Source organism: Anser cygnoides, chromosome 4 (assembly GCF_040182565.1).
Source record: "Anser cygnoides isolate HZ-2024a breed goose chromosome 4, Taihu_goose_T2T_genome, whole genome shotgun sequence".
Classification (NCBI taxonomy): Eukaryota; Metazoa; Chordata; class Aves; order Anseriformes; family Anatidae; genus Anser; species Anser cygnoides.
Genome location: NC_089876.1, coordinates 23109045 through 23127824, shown reverse-complemented (window position 1 = coordinate 23127824; position 18780 = coordinate 23109045). Strand labels below are relative to the sequence as shown.

At 36.5% G+C, this 18780-nt stretch overlaps 1 protein-coding gene across 8 annotated transcripts in view; it reads left to right on the top strand.

The window, feature by feature from the left end:
• ARAP2 (ArfGAP with RhoGAP domain, ankyrin repeat and PH domain 2) overlaps positions 1-18780 on the top strand; it is a 130562-nt gene that overhangs the window by 99951 nt on the left and 11831 nt on the right. For 7 of the 8 annotated variants that reach the window (XM_048047690.2, XM_048047693.2, XM_048047688.2 and 4 more), the window contains 5 exons: positions 2615-2743; positions 7284-7423; positions 12532-12614; positions 13939-13974; positions 14441-14504. In XM_048047690.2, the coding sequence (XP_047903647.2) occupies positions 2615-2743; positions 7284-7423; positions 12532-12614; positions 13939-13974; positions 14441-14504 (452 nt within the window). Of the gene's footprint in view, positions 1-1490; positions 1634-2614; positions 2744-7283; positions 7424-12531; positions 12615-13938; positions 13975-14440; positions 14505-18780 lie in introns of those variants that run through there. The other variant, XR_007158149.2, reaches the window with a different exon arrangement.

Genomic DNA, 18780 nt, shown 5'->3' with positions numbered 1-18780 from the left:
TTACTAGCATCAGCTAACAGATACCATTGAACGTTACATTATTGAAGGCATTTACAGGTAAGCTGTGATTTTAACATGTCATGACAGAAACAAAGTTTGCTTATTTTTTTCAAATATACATTAGACCATAGTGCATTTGTGACAGAATTTAATTTTCTGATAGTGTTCCTGACATAGTCTGGTGCCTGTTCATTGCATGGTGATACTGGTTTATTACACTCAATCCTGAAGTTTTATGAGAGTTACAATACTTTTTTTTTTTTTAAGACTTACTGCCCTAAAAATGAACCCTGAGAAGTCAAGAAAATTAGATGCTTATATTTTGTAAAAAGTAATTTTCTCCTGATATTTATTGCTGCTTAAGACTAAAATGACTGTTTTTGGATATTTACCAGCATATGATGACCCAAGTAAAAGGGTAATTGGATGCATGTGTTGACTGCTTGCTGTTTGAAATACTGAAATTGCAGTATTAAAAATCAACTAGATTATTTGCATATAGAAATTTTGAAATAATTGATAATTTTATCTAACCTAATGCAGAATGTACAGTACCATATGCTTTTACAAAATAGGGTGTATATTTTTTAGTAATTTGTGCTTGATGGATAGTTTGTAAATGAGGTGTGTTGCCAGTAAAATAGCTAATGCATTTCAGCATGATGATTTATGTACCATGTAATCCATGATGACAGATGGTCTTAAATGTAACTATAAATACGACAGTAGGTGTTTACTCTGGGAGTGCTGGTGTTCTAGGAAGATGTGGTGATTTGCCAGTGTTTCTTGCCTTTGATTTGTGAAGTTACTCTCCTTAAAATGGAATTTTCTTTCTTGCACAAAGGCAACAAGTTGTTTTAACTTTGATGCTTCAAAGAGTTGACTGTTTCCCGAAAGCTGAAAAGAAAGTGAAAAAGTTGGACCATTTAAAGCAAAAGGGACAGAAGAAATTGAGTTATAAAGTGGTGATTGGTATTTTTGTTAGGCTGCTTTGTTGTTATGTCTGAACAACAAAATCTTTACATAAGTGATATAACAAGTCTATAGGTAAGGTAATTTTTTTGCATTGCAAACCAGCCACTGTTTTTCTCAGCCACTTAGCAGTGTGTTGCTTTGGCTGCTGCTTTCTGGAGTCCTGGTGTTCAGGAAAATGTGTTCTGCTAGAGCGTAGTGCTGGACAGTCTCAAAGCAGCTGTTGACATTTCAGACTCATCTACCATAGCAGAAGTGAAAAATGAGATTATGGCATCATTGTTTCCCATCAGTGCCCAAGAGATACAGGGCTGGACTGCCTGACCCTACATGACAGCGTCACACAGGCGTGACTTTGCAGGAGTTGTACTCAGCTTTTCTTAAGTGTTGACCCACTTAAATTTGTATGCAAATGGGAGCTCAGAATTTGTGGAAAAATCAGTCTTTGGAGTGAAAATGCATCCATTGCTCTAGTTGTGTCTTGCAAAGCCATTGTTGAGGTTTTGTGCTTTCCATAGGTGCTTACTGCTGAGAGTCCTTGGGTGTGTTCATGGAGGAGCAATTATTTAGAGACCGGTACCATATAGAGGGAAACTGCTGTGCACTGTCTCTCCATCCACATCAGGATTGCCTAGTGTGATACCAGAGACTGCGCTGCAGTGTATGTCACTTTCATATTTCTGCTGGATCTGGTAATGTGGATTTAGGGCCTATTAGCAGTGCCTTCCCAAGTTTCACTTGTATATGAACTGTAGTTTGTGGAATAGAGTACTGATTGGGCTTTTGTATCATGCTTTTGTATCACTCCAGTGTTTCAATCCTGTGGAAGGGTATCAGGGTTTCTCTTTTTAGAGTGGATATGTTGACAAATGTATGTTTCAGCAACCTGTGTATTAAAATGCCCTCACACAGTCTAGTCATGGTTTCATCAATTTGTATTTTAATCTTGTTATTCTCTTCACATGGGGTTGGGATTTAAAAGTGCAAGTCTGGAAATTCCCCAACCACATCAATGGGGAGAAGAACCAGTAAAACTAAATGCTTTTCGCTTTCAGTTGAAAGGAATGTAACAAAACGAAGGGTCTGCCTCGGCCTGCTTTGGCCATTAACAGACAATGCAATCTATGCCAGTATTTTTACTTCTTTTTTTCCGTTGTGCTCCAAATTATTTTTTGTTGTTGTTTTGTGTTTTTTGTTGTGTTTCTTTTTTTGTTTAGGTGTGGTTTTTGGATGTGTATATGCGCGTGGTTTTTTTTACAGAGTGTTAGTAGCTGTGGTGATTGATTTTTATGTAGAGCCCAATGCTGTCTGACTGTATTTACATATTCCCTGTGATACTTTCTAACCTTTATATTAGTTTGAAAACAGTGTTTTAGTATCTCTACTGAAGGAAATACTGATAACTAAATACAAAAGAATCCTTGAACATTTGACTTTTGCTTCTTCAATTTGATTACCTAGGCAGATCTTGCTAGCAAAGGTGTTGCTGCAGAAAGTCAATGAAGTGCTTAATTGCCTTATTTTGAAAGCAGTGTTCTTCTGTAGCTTAAAGTGAATGAAACAAACAGTGCACGTGTAACTTCTAAGGGTCTGCAGTCTTGATTTTCTTATTTTAGCTTTTTTTTTTCTGGGCATTTTTCAGAACGTCCACTGCATTATACAGAGAATGTTCTAGAACAGGTTCTCCACTGGAGTTCACTACCAGAGCCTGGCACTGCATATCTGATAATAAAGAAATTTCTAACAGCAGACATGATGAAACTCTACAGTGGTATGTATCTTTTGTATATATCCTCTTGTGTGTGGTTTTTTTTGTTTTTTTTAAATTGGGTATTTCATGTAGGGACACAAGGATGGCAATTCTTTTATAGATGTCCTTATACAGGTGTTCCAGAACACCTGAATTATCAGTATTTTATAGAAGTTTCTGTTTTACTAAGGGTTATGCTGACTTCCTTGTAGAACAAAAACTACATCATTTCTATGTTTTAGAAACTATAAGCTCTGCCATGTGAACATATGTGAACAGAAACCCTGCCTTCTGCTTACACTTTGTGAACCGTGGAGCTTGAGACGACTGTTTTATCCACAGTACAATTCTGAACAGTCCTTCCACATATATACTCTGTCTCTGTGTGGGTGGACTATATATGTGTATATATGTGTGTATGTATATACACACAGTGTGCATATTATGTATTAAGTATGTATATTTTTATATAATTGTATAAAGTATGTTATAATTTCTGTTATAATCCTATGCCTCCAAACTAGTTTGAGTGACATAAACAACTGAATGACTTATGTACAGCATGTGGCTTTTAAAAAGGATGAGAAATTTAGATCTGATACTTGAAAGGAAACACATCTCATATATAAAGTGGAAAAATAAGATTTACAAGCTCTCCCAGTCATTTTTTTTCTGCATAATACCTGAAGTTAGATCTCCCATGTAAAAATATATTCACTCTGAGGGAAGCAGGAGTTTAGAAGTTAAACATGTCCAAAAATGACTACCCTGTCATTTGAAAGCAGTTGAAATCCTGTGTGTTGTCACTCTGAAACATGCAATGCTGACATATGTTGCCTGGTTTAATGCCCAGCTGATTTAATGTAATGACTTATTCAAATATATAATCTTTTTCTCTCCTGTAGATTTCTTACCCATAAACAGAAATATTAATTTCTTCATCAGCATGTCTGTTCTGTCTCAATTTCAAGAAGTTATGCTGTTATGCTTATGCTTCTGAAAGTAATAGCTTTCCTTCATCATTCTGTTTTCCTGTAAAAGCATATTCCACAGATATGAACAAACCTTAACGAGTGTGCTGTTCATGGCTTTTATGTTTGAGTTTCACTATCTCTAAATGTGTTGCAGCAGATAGTGAATAGAGAGAAATGGCCTAGTTCATTAAATGCTTGATATGTGAACTCCCATCACCTCACTATGTGTTCATGTATAATCAGAAAAAGGGAATGGGTCATAAGGACTGTGTGTGAACAACTGCTCTGAGAAACACGTAAGGACGAGGCTAATGTCTGAAGTTCAATTTACAAAATGCGGTGCTATCGAAAAGGGAGAGCTGCCATTTGCCCTCCTCCTTCTCTTCTGCTTTCTACACCCATTTGTTCCCTCAGCCCATTTCCGTAATTGAGTTTGAATCAATTCTTTTCAGTTTGACATTGGTCTAGGCACACTGGCTTTTGACTGAATGTTTAAATTTGTCTCATTTTTTGGTATTAAAATAATTAAAAACTTACTAAATAATTTATATTGGTTTTCTCAGTGGTTCGTAGGGAAAAGTCCCTGCCATATTGTTAACTTCCAGTGTTGATCTCTGCAAACCTTATGTGGCAGACTAACCTCATGTATAACAAAAATCTTGAATGTGAAATTGCCATTAGGGAGCTTTTGTATGGTGAATAGATTTTAATTTCTAAAACTTTACTTTTTCCAACTGCTTCTTGTTATAGTAAAATAATGTTCAAAATAACAAACAGTTCTGTAGTCATTTCATCTCAGAGGTTCTGAGACTAGCTTCTAAATTTGCTCTGAAATACTAACAAAAATGAGGATCTAATACACATTCATTAGCTTCAGCAAAACAGCGTATGTATTGTGTAGGCAAAGATGCAGAGAAGTCTGCAGCATTCATCCGCATTTTGTAGTTGCAGAAATCTACACGTTTGTTTCTAATCTTGTACCTGTATATGTACGCTTAAAACAAATAAGTGGCTATTTCAAATCAAAAAGGGTTTTAGGTCAACATTGTATTTGCATCACTACATGGTATCAGAGTGAGGAAAGATATAGGATCAGGCCATCAGAGGAAGGGATGGCCTTCAGTTTCCAGGGGGAGGCAGCAGATGTGGTTATGCTGGAGCTTTCCATCTCAAAGTATAGATGCCAGCCTAGAGAGAGGGAGGAAGACCTTAGCATTGTTAGTCTTTTACCCTCTTTATGTGGGTAATTCCTCCTCACTAACTGAGCAGTAGGTCTGAGTCCAAGTGTCCAACCAATGCTGTGTGAAGTGTGGTTTTTAACAGTGGATTCAGCCATACAAATGGATGGGTGGCTGTCCTCTTTTTCAGTAAAACCAGTAGGGCTGTGATCATGTCTATGCTTATAATTGAATTCCATTAATTTCCTTTGTTTCTCTGATTTATGTTAGAGTCTTACAGACTAAATTATGACACTCCAGACCTTCTTTTTTCTGTTGTTACCTCAGAGCTTTGTGTCATCAGCACTTTTTTCCTTCCAGAGGCCTTAATTATATATGAAATGTTAGTTCAATAATGAACCTAGAAGAACAACTCTTAGCCTTGTTTCATCCTGGCAACTTTTCATTGTCTTCCCTGTCAGTGAAACTTCCCACATTTCCTTTACGTAGTAATTTCCTTTGCATAGTACTTTCTCCTTTTTTGTAACTCTTATTCTCATTTTCTGCATTTTAAACAAATTTCTCATGTTGTACAATAGCAAATGTATTGAGGCCTAGATGTATATTTTTCTCTTGTCTAGAAATCCATTTTCCTTATCGAGGGGAAAAAAAAAAAGACACTTCATTTTGTTTCAGTATTTTCAGCAAATTTGTGGTGATTTTTCCACTTTTCTCCAAATCTTTAGTTACTCTCTCTTAACAATTTATTCTATAGCTTTTGATACTTGTTGAAGGAGCATTGTCTTTCAAGTGCTGTTCAGAAGGGCAGGCTGTGCATTGTATTTTGGTAAAAGAGATGCTTAGTATAGTGTAGTTATATTTCAAGACCCTTTTTCTTTTCCTTACCTAAAAATTTACCATATTCAAGTTCTATTCTATATCAAAATGTGAGGGAATAGATCCACTATAAAGTTTGTGTATAGGTACTTGAATTTTTCCTGGTAAAGAATTGTATAATTTGAGTGGGAAGTATTGATTCCTGAGAACCAGGAGCTATTATTCAGAGAGATTCTTTGAAACACAAACTTCTGTACTGTATGTGGATCAATCCTGAATGGATTGAGTGCACCTGGTTCCTACTAGCTGCAAAGTTGTGGAAAGCTTTGCATGTTTTGCAAAGTTTATATCTGAAAAATGGTTAGGGCACACCCCAATTATTTTAGATTTATTGTATGAAATACTGGCTTTTAAAGAATACAGAAAATCAAGCTAGAGAAATGTTTTTTTTTCTCCTTCAGGCTTTTCAAAGATCTTTCTAAGTATTGAGTGTTCCTGGATTTGCTAATGCTGCAAAGTTTAGAAAGATTTTGTTTGTTTGTTTGTTATTTTGAGAGCTGTGTGTAGAAATATAAAATACTCTAATTTGGTACAGATATGAAAGTGTGCTGTATGCTTAAAAAAAATGTTTGTGATGGTGTGGATTCATTTTCTACTCTGAACAGAAACAAATAGAGTGGCAGTGAAAAAATATGCTTTTTAACTGTATGTTTGCACAGATAACTGAAGATATGTAACTTTTGATTTAAATTTTTGAAATGTATTGATTCTTGCTCTAGATTCTATCCTAAACTAATGAAAATACTGGGAAATTTTCTTTTGAGATTTTCTTATAATGGCAAGCATGCTGATTAGAATGTAGTTTGGCTATTTGATGAAATCAAAGTTTAATATCTTTTTAATTTCCATTATATTTAAAATGTCTTTCATAGCTCCAGTTTGTACTAAGATATAAAGCAAGAGGGAATTGGATTCATGATTTTTAATTATCTTCTTTTTTTTTTTTTCAAATAATTAGGGTTAGTAAGAGGAATAATGTAATTCAGAGTTTTTAAACAGCTGTTTTTCAGCCAATGTGAAAAATGGGATTGAGATGCAACTTTTCAGGCTAGCCCCAAAGTCTCACTACCCTGTACAAAAAATAGCAGAATATTACTCAGAGTTTCATAATATAACCTGTTTTTTATACATTTGCTTTAAAGTGTATTTACATAATCAGATGTTTGAGTCTGAATATTACTTACCTGCTTTTTGTGCACATGCAAGCATGCATCTAATGCAGTAATTAATACATATTTCACTATTGGAATGTTGGGTTTCTTCCAAAATAATCGCGTGTAGAATAACTGTCTACAGGTTCTTTAACAGAAGGGTAAAGAATGTAAAGATTGAAGGATTTAATTCCGTAATTAAAATGTTCATGGTGTCAATATTTAAGAATGCCATCTTTACTATGTAATAATGATAGGAAAAAAAAATCAATAAAATTGTAATTATAGTCTTTTGATAAACAGTAATGCTAGGAGCACTTAAACACAACAGCTTCCAGTGTTGTAGTATCTCCTAACAAAAAGCATTTTATTTTCTTGACAGAGAAAAACATGAAAGGTAGTGTGAAAGCTGGCTATCTAAAGTACAAAGAAGAACCATCAAAACTACTGTCCGGAAACAAATTTCAAGAGCGTTATTTTGTCTTACGGGAAGGAAACTTGCTTCTTTACAAGGATATGAAGGTACCATGAACTCTTCACCAGTTTAACCGTAAAGGCTCCTTTAAACTTGCTTTTTCATATAGAAATGAGAAGACAAACAGATGAACACTTATGATACTAAAAAAAACTTGTAGAATCTGGGGTTTTTATGTTCCTATTTCACAGAGGTTTTAATAAAAGGAGTTTGTGTCAGTTGTTGCAATATTACAAGCTTTAAAAAATGTTTAGGAATGCCTACAGCTTTTTCTGCGATTTAGGTTTGTGAAAACCTTCCATAGATGCAATATGGAGCTTAAGTGAGCTGCATGCTGTTTTTTCATGGTATCTCACACAAAGCCTTTAGAAATTACAAGCAACAGGGTTCTTTTAACCTACAAATGTCATGATTGAAGAGATTATAGAAAGCAATGTCTCAATACACTAGCAAAATCTTCTGCATCCCAGCAACCTTGTCTTTCCTCTTTGTTACTGAAAAGTGAAATGTGAACTTCTTACCCCGATGTATTCTCAGTCCTGCAAAAAAATGGTATAGATACTATACCTCAGAATCTCACAGAAGCAAGTTTAAGCACACGTAATAGAATGGTGGATTTAATATTAAGTATTTCATGGGAGTTTTCTTTGGAGAGTTCTTTTGGCTGTATGGAATTGGTATTAAAGTATAAAACTAAGTAACATACGATGTGTAATACGCTGTCATTTTAGTTTTGAAAATTTCTGGTTAAAAATGTATATATTCTAAATTTTAATTTAGATTATTTTAATTTATTTTTGCTGATTGCTGGTTTTGCCCATCCAGCAAATATATGTGGCTTGATGACCTTCATAAAGTACTCTGAGGAATTTTTTTGTAAGACAGAAGCTTACAGATTCATTGCTAAAGTAAACTAATGCAAAAGAAATATTGTTAACTAAAATTATATCCACAGTCTCGCAAGATAAAATGACCCCAGAATGTCAAAAATTGTCTCATAATTTACTGCTAGAACTCAAATTGGCACATATGTGAGAATATATTAATATGTCCATAAAACCTTAATTAGTATCTTGGAAAGAGTTTAAATGATTATTGTGCTACTTTACAATCTGCTTTTTGAGCCATTCTGCTTCATAAAGCATTAAATTCCTAAACTGAGGTGGAGTTTTTGATGGTATTACTTCTAAATGGTTTTGCATTTGTTTTTGTTCTTTAAAAAAAAAAAAAAAGATACCACTTAAAAATAGCTTATTTCAGTTTGTTTTACTTTCTTTTGAGAGAAGTTGATCCACCACTAATAATTTCAATTTAATTTCAAGTTATATTTAGAAATGAATAGTAAAAAAGGGTTGACACTGCAGATGGAAAAATTGCATTTAATAAGACTGCATGTGCTAATTAATTTATGAATTCTCATTAACAGCAAATTAGGTTTATATATGCAGGTGGAGATGCATTCTGTTAAGTGTTTCTTTCTTATGTTCAGGAGCAATTATCAAAAAAGTAAAAAGTTTCCATGATATTATGTGTTCAATTACAATATTGCACTAATTGGCAGAAGCAGCATACCACTTTAATGTACTGTTGTTGAGAGAGATGCTCAAGCACAGAAAAATAGTTTCCTTTAGGTGTATTTTTTTGTGAGAAGTGTGCTGTTGTTTAACTAAATCATACATTTTGTATGGGCGTCTATTCGTTTTGGCAGCATTTTTGCTTTGAGTGGGAAGTTAGATGAGAAGACCAGACATAAAATTGTGTATTTGTTTTTTTCTTAAATGCTTTTGCCACCCTAGATTCTGGATAGCCTTTTTTTTTTTTTTTTTCCTTCTCCACAGTGAAATATTAGATATTAAAAGCTATAAAGACAGAAATTGGGAAGCCAGGACAGTAAAGTCTATGCAGTAACTTTATGTACAGGGATTACAAAATTTGTTAAATACTTTGCTTAAATAAACCTGAACCATTTGGCCTATTAGTACTAAAGAGGAGTTACTGTGTTCCGTAGTAGAAATGTGCACTTTTTTCCAGTAATATATCCTCAAGGCACTTTAATTTCTCATATCTAGAGTGGATATGTGTCTGTTGTAGGTTGGCTGAAGGTAGTTTTTCCAAGGATCATAGGATAACTTGGGTAAGAAGGAACCTCTGTAGTCCAACTTCCTGTCCACAGCAGGGCCAGCAATGAGGTCAGAACAGGTTGTTCAGGGCTTGATCCATTCAAGTCTTGAAAACCCCCAAGGGCAGAGATTGCACAGCCTCTATGGGCAGCCTGTTCCAATACCTGACTCCTCATGGGAAAAAGTTTCTCTTTATATCCAGTCTGAACATTTCTAGTTTTGAATCATGCCAATTGCATTTCATCTTCCCATTGTGCAGCACCATGAACAGCCTCGCTCTGACTTCTTTGTAGCCTACCCATAGGTACTTGTGGATTGCTGTTGGGTTCCCTCTGAAGCTATCTCTTCCCCTGGCTGAACAAGTCCAACAATCTCAACCTCTTGTAACAAGTCAAGTGCTCCATCCCCCAACCAGTTTGGCCCTCTGCTAAACTCACTCCAGATTATTGATTCTTTTCCTCTATTGGGGGACCCAAAACTGGATGCAGGACTGCAAGTGCTGAGGAGAAGGGGGAAATCTCTTCACCTAGCCTACCAGCTGTGCTTCTGTTGACACAATCCTTCCTCGCTGCCAGGGCATATTGTCTGCTTATGCACAGCTTGCCATCTACCAGAACCCCAAGATTCAGAAGAGCTGCTCTCCATCCTGTGTCACTGCAAGGTGCTCTTCTCAAGAGCAGGACTTGATATTTATCCTTGCTGAATTTCATGAGGTTCTTTTTGGCCTGTTTCTTCAGCCTGTGTAGATTCCTCGTGCTCCCAAGTGTATTGACTGGTCATATAGGTTGCCATGCAAGCTTGATGATCGACTCTTCTAGGTTGTTGCTGAAGCTGTTAAAAGTGACAGGTCCCAGATCAGTCTGCCACACAGGCCTTGCCACAGGTCTGAAGTTACAGTATATCTGATTAACTGTTAGCCTCTGAATCTGATTGTGCAACTGGCGTTTTGCCAATAGAGATGTGCATCCACTGAGACCATAACATCCCAGCCTGGACAGATTATTGTGGGAGACAAGTGTCAGAAGCCTTGATAAAGTTGAGGTAAATGACAACCATTGTTCTCCCCTCATACACAGATCCAGTCATTTTATTGTAGAAATCAATCATGTTGGTCATGTTGACCGTTCCCAGTAGCACTGTCTCTTCTATGTGCTTAGAAATGTGCTCCAAGAAACTCACTCCAAGATTTCCCCAGGGACTACAATAAGTCTGGCAGGCAGTTAATTCCCCAAGTCATCTTTACAGTCCTTCCTGAGGGTGGGTGCAATGCATTTCTTTTTACAGTCATGATCATCAGTCAGTCCTGATCTCCATGACAGTTCCAAGATGACAGAGACCAACATTGCAAGGATGTCAGCCAGCATACTCAGCACTCTTGGACGCAGTCCATCTGATCCGATGGAGTTGCATGACTTGAGTTTGCTCAAGTTATTCCTGAGTTTATCCAGTGCTCCTCTGGTGCTGTTTGTTATTCTCTTCCTTGAACCCCACCTATAAGTATGGAGTGCTGGACCTCCATATGAAGACTGATGCAGTGAAGCTGACATGAAGACTGATGCAGTGAAGGTACTGGATACCTCAGTATTTAGGAGGAAATTCTTCACTCAGAGGGTGGTGAGACACTGGAAGAGGTTGCACAGAGAGGTTGTGGATGCTCCTTCCCTGGAGGTGTTCAAGAGCAGGTTGGATGAGGCCCTGGGCAACCTGATCTAGTGGATGGTGTCCCTGCCCATGGCAGGAGGGTTGGAATTAAATGATCTTCAAGGTCTCTTCCAACCCTAGCCATTTTCTATGATGATCCATTCCATTATTACCTGGGTCTGCTGTTGCAAATTCACCATCCAAATTCAACATTGGGCCTGTGTTTTCCATCTTCAGCTTTTAACTCCTAATGTATCAGTGTAGAAGTTCTTCATGTTGCCCTTGATGTCCCTAGCACATCTCAGCTCCAAGTTTGGCTTTCAAAATACTATATCTACATTTCCTGAGTGGTTTTTCTTCATAGCCTATCCCTTCTTCCACCTCCTGTATACTGCCTTTTTCTGCACTGGAGCTTCACCACGAGACCAGTTCTACCTGAGCTGCTCACCTGATAAATTTAATAGTTTTCCTGAGCATTGAGATGAATCATTCTTATCTTGGAGAATGCTGTCCTTAAAGACCTGCCAGACTTCGTGAGGTTCTTTACCTCTCAAAGCTGCCTTCTCCCTAGAAAGTGGGAGCAAGTTCCACGAGCAAGCCAGAAGTTGCACTTTTACCCTTAAGGTCTGTCCTCTGCTAACTATTCATCTTTATTCCCCTCAGGATCTTAAACACCACTCTTGTCATGGTTATTATGGTTAATGATACCATATGATCTGTGAATAGCAGATTCAGCTGTGCATCACCCATTGTTTGCCCATCCCGTACTGGTGTCAAAAAGCTATTCCTGATACCCTGTAGAAATCTGCTCGATTGCTTTTGTCCCACTGTGTTTTCTTTCCATAAGATAACCATGGATAGCAAAGCTCTGCCCTTTCTAACACCACCACCACCAACCACCTACCCACCCCTGGTTAGAATTGGTATTTGTTATCCAGTGACTTCCTTCAGTAGTTTAAAGACTTTGCTTATTTCATCCTGATTGAGTGGTCTGAAGCAAATACTCACCATGATACTGTGCATTCCTTAGAAGAGCTCCTTTAACATAGAGGGCAACCCTCCCCTCTTTATTCTGTGACTGACTCATACTCCTGAAGAGCTTGTGTCCATCCAATGTAGCACTCCAGTCTTGTAACTTTCATCAGCATACCTCTATTACTCCGACCATATTATAGTTTTGATTTCATGTTGACCTTGAGTTGTTGCTAATCAATCTTTTTCCAGTAATAGTGATTGGCACCCTTTGTTAATGGGAAAGAAAGAGAGGAAAAAAAACATAATGATCTGTTAGAAAAGAGTGGTGCAGTCCATAAGAGATGCCTAACTGTGAAGAGTTGCATGGTGTTTTCTCTTTTGTATGTTCCTGATACAATAATTAGAATCTTTATTTGCAGGCTAGCAAACCTGAAAAAGTGTTGCCTGTCAATTCCTTGAAGCTTTATCTTGGAGTGAAAAAGAAAATGAAGCCACCAACAAAGTAAGAATAGAAAAGAAAATAAGTTAAATACTGTCTAGAGAGGTACTGTAGCGTATTTGTGAAAGGGGAACATAAAACACTGTGGAACAGGAAAAAGTCAAGAAGCCAATTGAAGTATGCTGTATTAAATTACCCTCCATAATATTATTTGTTCTGTTGCTATCTCTGCTCTTGTCTTCTATGTTAACTCTTCTGTGCTAGGAAATTACTTTATTGATTGGCTTTCCTTAATCTTAAGTGTATTATCTCTTGTGGATATATTTGCTGCTAGCTCACTTAGTTTTGTAGAATGTGTCCTGCATTTCATTGTACACCCATTCCTTGCACCAAGAAAAGGAGAAAAGAGAAAACCAACTAGTCATGGCCTTTAGTGACAGTCACTGTTGTTTAGTAAGGAATTTCATTTTTCAAGATCCTTGTTATTTTGATATTTCTCCTTCCAGATGAAGACTACAGTGCCCTTTACAAACATCATTGATGTCTCTGGAAAAAAGGAGTGAAAAATGACACCTGTTTTTCTCAGATGGTCCCAGTATTTACTCAGTCAAAGCCTTGAGACACTGAGACAATGTACATGAGTTCCTATCCGAGGGGACTAAGCAGACTGTAGATTTTAAGCAGATCTATCTGCTTGAACTTTACAGTGGGCATTTCAAAATGCCCCAAAAGTGTCTGCCCCAAATGCCCCAAATTTCAGTCTGAGAGTGTTGTCCAAAGACTTCTTGAACTCCAGCAGGCTTGGTGCTGTGACCACTGCCCTGGGGAGCCTGTCCCAGTGCCTGACCACCCTCTGGGTGAAGAACCTTTTCCTAACACCTGGCCTGACCCTCCCCTGTCCCAGCTCCATGCCATTCCCTTGGGTCCTGTCGCTGTCCCCAGAGAGCAGAGCTCAGCACCTGCCCCTCGTGAGGGAGCTGCAGGCCACTCTGAGGCCTCCCCTCAGCCTGCTCTGCTCTGGGCTGAACAAACCAGGGGACTTGAGCCATTCCTCATACGTCTTCCACTCTAGAAGCGGAAGTAACTTCCCTTCACCATCTTTGTAGCCCTTCTTTGGACAGTCTCTATTAGTTTTTCTTTTTTTTTTTAATCTTATCTATACTGGGGTGCCCAAAACTGCACACAGTAGTTGACGTGAGGCTGCAGCAGCACAGAGTATAGCGGGACAATCACTTCACCATCAAACCCACAATTTCATTCTAGATTTACAGTATATACTGAAACTTTGTAAAAACAACAACAAAAAATGCTATATAATTGATCCCTGTATTTTGAGGAAAATGTCCCTGTCTTGAGTTTATGGAACTAATTTTTGATTTTTTTTCAGCTGGGGAATTGCAGTGTTTTCTGAAAAGCACCAGTGGTATGTAAACATGAGATACATCTGATCGGTTTAACTTCAGTGTTTAGTGTTCCTTGAAATGTTCAATTTCAAAATAATATTCACTAGTTTTAAAACATTATTTTGCTTAAGCATTGACATTTTGTTACATTTTTCTTGTGTTTTGTATATGTTTTGGTAGTCTTTTGGGGGTTAGGCATCTGTCTCCTTCCTGTGACCTTAAATCAGCAAACAGTTTTAAAATATATCATTCTAAATTTATGAAATCTATACACATGCTTTAAACTAAGCAGATTCATTCTCTTCAAATAGAGTAAAGTGATAATTTGAGTTATTAATAATTCCCTATCTTTTTACGGGAGCGTTAATAATAAACATTGACAGAATTAATAATTAAACAAAAGTACTGTTTAAACTTGTTTAGAAACATTCTTTAATATGTGTAGACGCAACGTGATTTTTGTGTTGTTTGTATGTTGCATTCTAGGCATATATGTTGTGATGGACAGGATACGCAAATGGAGTGGATGATCAGCATTTTTACGGCACAGGTACTAATCTGATCAAATACAAGAAATGTAATTTTTACTATTGTTATGAAAATACTGTTTAACAGTGATATGAATTTGTTATACATGTGTTACAGATAAAGTGGAAATACCATTAAGGTGCTTGGAGTACTAAGTGTAATAAAACTGCAAAGAAAAGATGGTCTTAGTCTATGAAGATTGTTGTGTGTAATCACGTTTTTATATGAAAGCTGAGTACTTTGCAAATAAAGGAGGAAAATGTTACATTGTATTCTGGCATCCTTTTTTTTTTTTTCCCCTGCTGTGTACTAGGGAAGCTGGTTAAAGAGAGACAAGTCATTTCCTTTGTAGCAATAAACCTCTTTGGGGTGAAATTCTGGCTGATGACCCAAAGGGTATATCTGTATCCCACAATGCCCGAGTGCTCTTTTTCTGCTCGCTACTTTGGATGCTGCATGCAAGGTAATCATCAAAACAGGTTCCCTGTTTCAACACACAGCGATGGGATCTTCTCCTTGTTGGAGAGCTGTGCCAACACAGCCATGTTTCTCTGGTATCCAAGTAGGCTTGGTTAACACCAGCAATTCATTGTGTCAGATAGGCACTATCTTAAATCAAGTAATCTTCTGCTTGTTACTAGATCCCAAATAAGAAGGGTGTAAGCCTGAGTGCCATGAAGGAAAGATAGGTCAGTTGCATGATTCAGCCTGGCAGGAGGCTGGAGCAGACTTTAAGGGTTTAAAAGGATTTTGTATTTATGTCTGATATATTCTTGTCTTACCGGTGGCATTCAAGGAACTTTGAGGGATATCGCTGAATAAACATCACTAGATTTATGGCTATCTGTGAGCTTTACATATTACATAAAGTGGGCTAGACATAGGGCTGTTGCAATGCATACGTAGTGGAGAATTTTTAAAACAGAATCTGTATCTTTGACCTTCATAGATAGTAGTGCCAGAAGTATAATGCATGCCTTGTAGGTAAGACTTCCAAATTTTTGTCTTATTCAGCTCCCTTAACTGAACTATTGTAGTTTCTATGGAAACAGACACCAGTCCTGGCATGTATCTCGTGGGCATAACATGAACAGTGTCATGACAAATAGGCTTAAAGTTTATTGATATAGGCTACTTAGAAATAACTCATACCAGCTTTGTAACTCTGAAAGCCTTCTGACATGAAATAACAAGAAAGGCAATCAATTGGGATTCTGATCAGGTAGTGTGGTATGCAGAACGTTCCTCTGACAATATAGATCAAAAGCTGAGAGATGGTGATCAATATTCAGGAGATTTCTAAAAACAACAACAAAAAAATCCTTTCACATGCCTTTAAAAGAAAAAAAAACAACTGTGAATACTGTTTGTTTTTTTTCCGAAAACTTCATTCTCTTGAGGCCAATGAATTAACAATACTAATAAACTACATTGGGATTTTATTGTATTTTTTTTTAAATCAGCATTCTGGACATCAGTAAAAGTTATCAGATCTTTAAGTTACTTGATAAATTATGTGCTAGTGAAGCCAGTTTGTTGTATTTTTTTAATTACAATGTAGTGCTTAAAACTTACAGTGAAAATCTTTCCTTGAGAATGTAACTGCTCATGTTGCTAAAGCTTACTGTAAGATCTCCAAATGTTTTGTATCACATGGCACCAGACTATTATTATCATATTATCCCCTTTCTAAACTAGAAAAGTGTAAATGTAAACTGAGGTTATTATTTCTAGTTAGAATTTTCAAAGTGAGGCCATCTTTAGGAAAGATAGCTTTCTTTTACCTTATCCATTATAACAGTATTTTAAACCTTTTATGTTAGAGAGGCTGCAGGCAGTACGTTTTATTTATATCAGTAGAATGGCTGAACTGAAATTACAAATTGAGAAATACTCTAAGGAATGTTTTGAAGTGGTAACACATTTACATTAATTTATCCAGTGCAATTAGGAGAGAGAAAAATCTGCTACCATGCTTAGAAATACTTGGCCAGAACAGGACTTTATTGGTAATTAATAGCAGTACTATTGTTTTTTCTCCTCTTTCTAATGTTTATTCCTATAGTATAAACAGTGCAGAGAATCTACATGGCAAAGTTGTACGTACCACTGCAATAACGAGTATTTTTGATATATAAAGTCAAGTTAGTCCAGAGGTTATTCGCCTTATACTTTAAGCTGGTAAATACTAAAAGGGTTTGAAGGACCGCCATAGTTTCTTTCAGTGCTATACAGCCAGACTGAAAAATATGGCTGAAACTTGATTCTTTACGTGAATTTGTACTAAACTATTATAGAATTAATAACGTATATAACATACAATTGGAAATAATTAATAGACATGAAGATGGACACGATAGTATACTTCCAATTCCATTGCCTGTGATCAACTATAGATAGGTCAGTATATTACCATATGGTGCAGTTGAGCAGATAGGTCAAAACTATGAGTAAATACATTTATTATGTGACCTAATACATTGCCAGAGTTCTATTTTTAGAAATGTTACAGACACAAAAGAGAAATCAGGTTATGTAACAGACAGGGATAGTTTCCTGAACCTTCCTGAAAATTAAGGGAGGTAGTTTCCTTCACATACTTGCTTAAATCTTCTCAGTCACTTTCTGAATCACATTTGTTTTTTATGTCTTGGTCTGCAATAAATTGATTTTTGTTGGCAATATCTGCCCTTTCAAATAAAACATTCTTAATGTTCCATTGGAAGAAAGATGAATGTTCTTTATGTTCACCAGGGAGAGCTCTTACAACAAACGTTTATATCACCCTGGTCAGTACCATGTGTGAGAATTTTTTTGTTCCATAAAATGTTCATCTATGAGAATTTATTTTTTTCTAAATAAGGAGCTGATAGGCCTCTTTTCTAAGTTGATGTGCTCAGTCAATAATCACTCATTCTGCTGGCTTATTATTAATAACATTGTTTTTACTGGCAGGCCACCTGCAAGTATGATCACAGCTCCACTAATGAACTTTGTATACAGTCTTGAAGAGATAGCATCTTAAGTCAAGGATGTGGGAGATTGAATAACATAAAAACAATAAATGACACTGAAGATTTTGACACCTATGAAAAGATACCTATTAAAGATCTGAACGGTGTGACAGAAGTTTTTAGATTGAAAGGGACCTCTGAAGATCATATAGTCCAATCCCTTTGCTCAAAGCTAGAGCAGGGTGCTTAGGTCTATGTCCAGTCAGATTGAAGTAATTCCCAGGATGCATTCCAGAACCTCTTTGGGTAATTTGTTCCAGTATTTGTCCACTCTCACAGTAAAAAAAAAAAAAAAAATAAATAAATTTGTGTGCTAGGAAAAAAAATATTAGTTCTAATGCTTTGGATTAGACTTTTTGCTAATATTTACACAAAACATTCTCAGCTTTCATTATGTTTCTTTTGTAGTATTTCTGACTTGCCAATTTCCTTTGGGGTTTTGCTGATTTAGCTTTGTGTACTCATCTCTAAGCTTTAGTAACTATTCTTCTGTAGGCTTCATACATCCTCTCTGATGAGACTCGTAGAGTCTCATGTTGAAGGGTTTTTTCAAAAAACACTCCTACTCTACCTTGCTCAGAACTTGTCTGTCACGTTATCATTAACTTCACCAGGGGACTTGGCGAGCTTTGAGGACATTTGCTCAAATTTCTACATGTGAAATTCTCATATGTATAGATTTCATGCTGGTGAAAGTTCATTCTGGATATTTTGTAGAAAGAGATTTTAGCATTTTATTTGAAACTTTCAGTTAAGGATATTTTTCTTCCTTTCTCTTCCCAGCCATGTTTTTTTTACTTAAAATAAAGCTGCATACTTTGGGGTTACCCCCAAAATTGACCTGTTTTAATAGAGCCAAAGCAACGTCTATTATTGACAGCAATCTGTTTATGTGTAGAGTATGTTTTTGGGGCATTGAGAATGTCAAGCCATTTCATTTTGGATAGCACATGCAGTTATTGTAGAATAAGCAATGATTTTCTCCTAAATTATTGATATAAATTTTTAAACACCCTTGCAAATTAAGATAGTTTTATTTCAGAAACTTTTACAGTCTCTTCTGAAAGCATGTTTTTGTGGAATTTAAAAATTATGAAACAGATATGTGTTTGTCTACTTTCTATTCCTAGTATATAATTGTATTGATACATAATGTGGAGAAAAGACGAAAATACATGAAAATTGTATAGAGACAGTTTGGTTCTGTTCATTCAGGATTGTGCAGCATTTACAAGCTATTAATTTAATCTTAGGCACTGTGCCGCTTGCCCCCTTCTCACACAA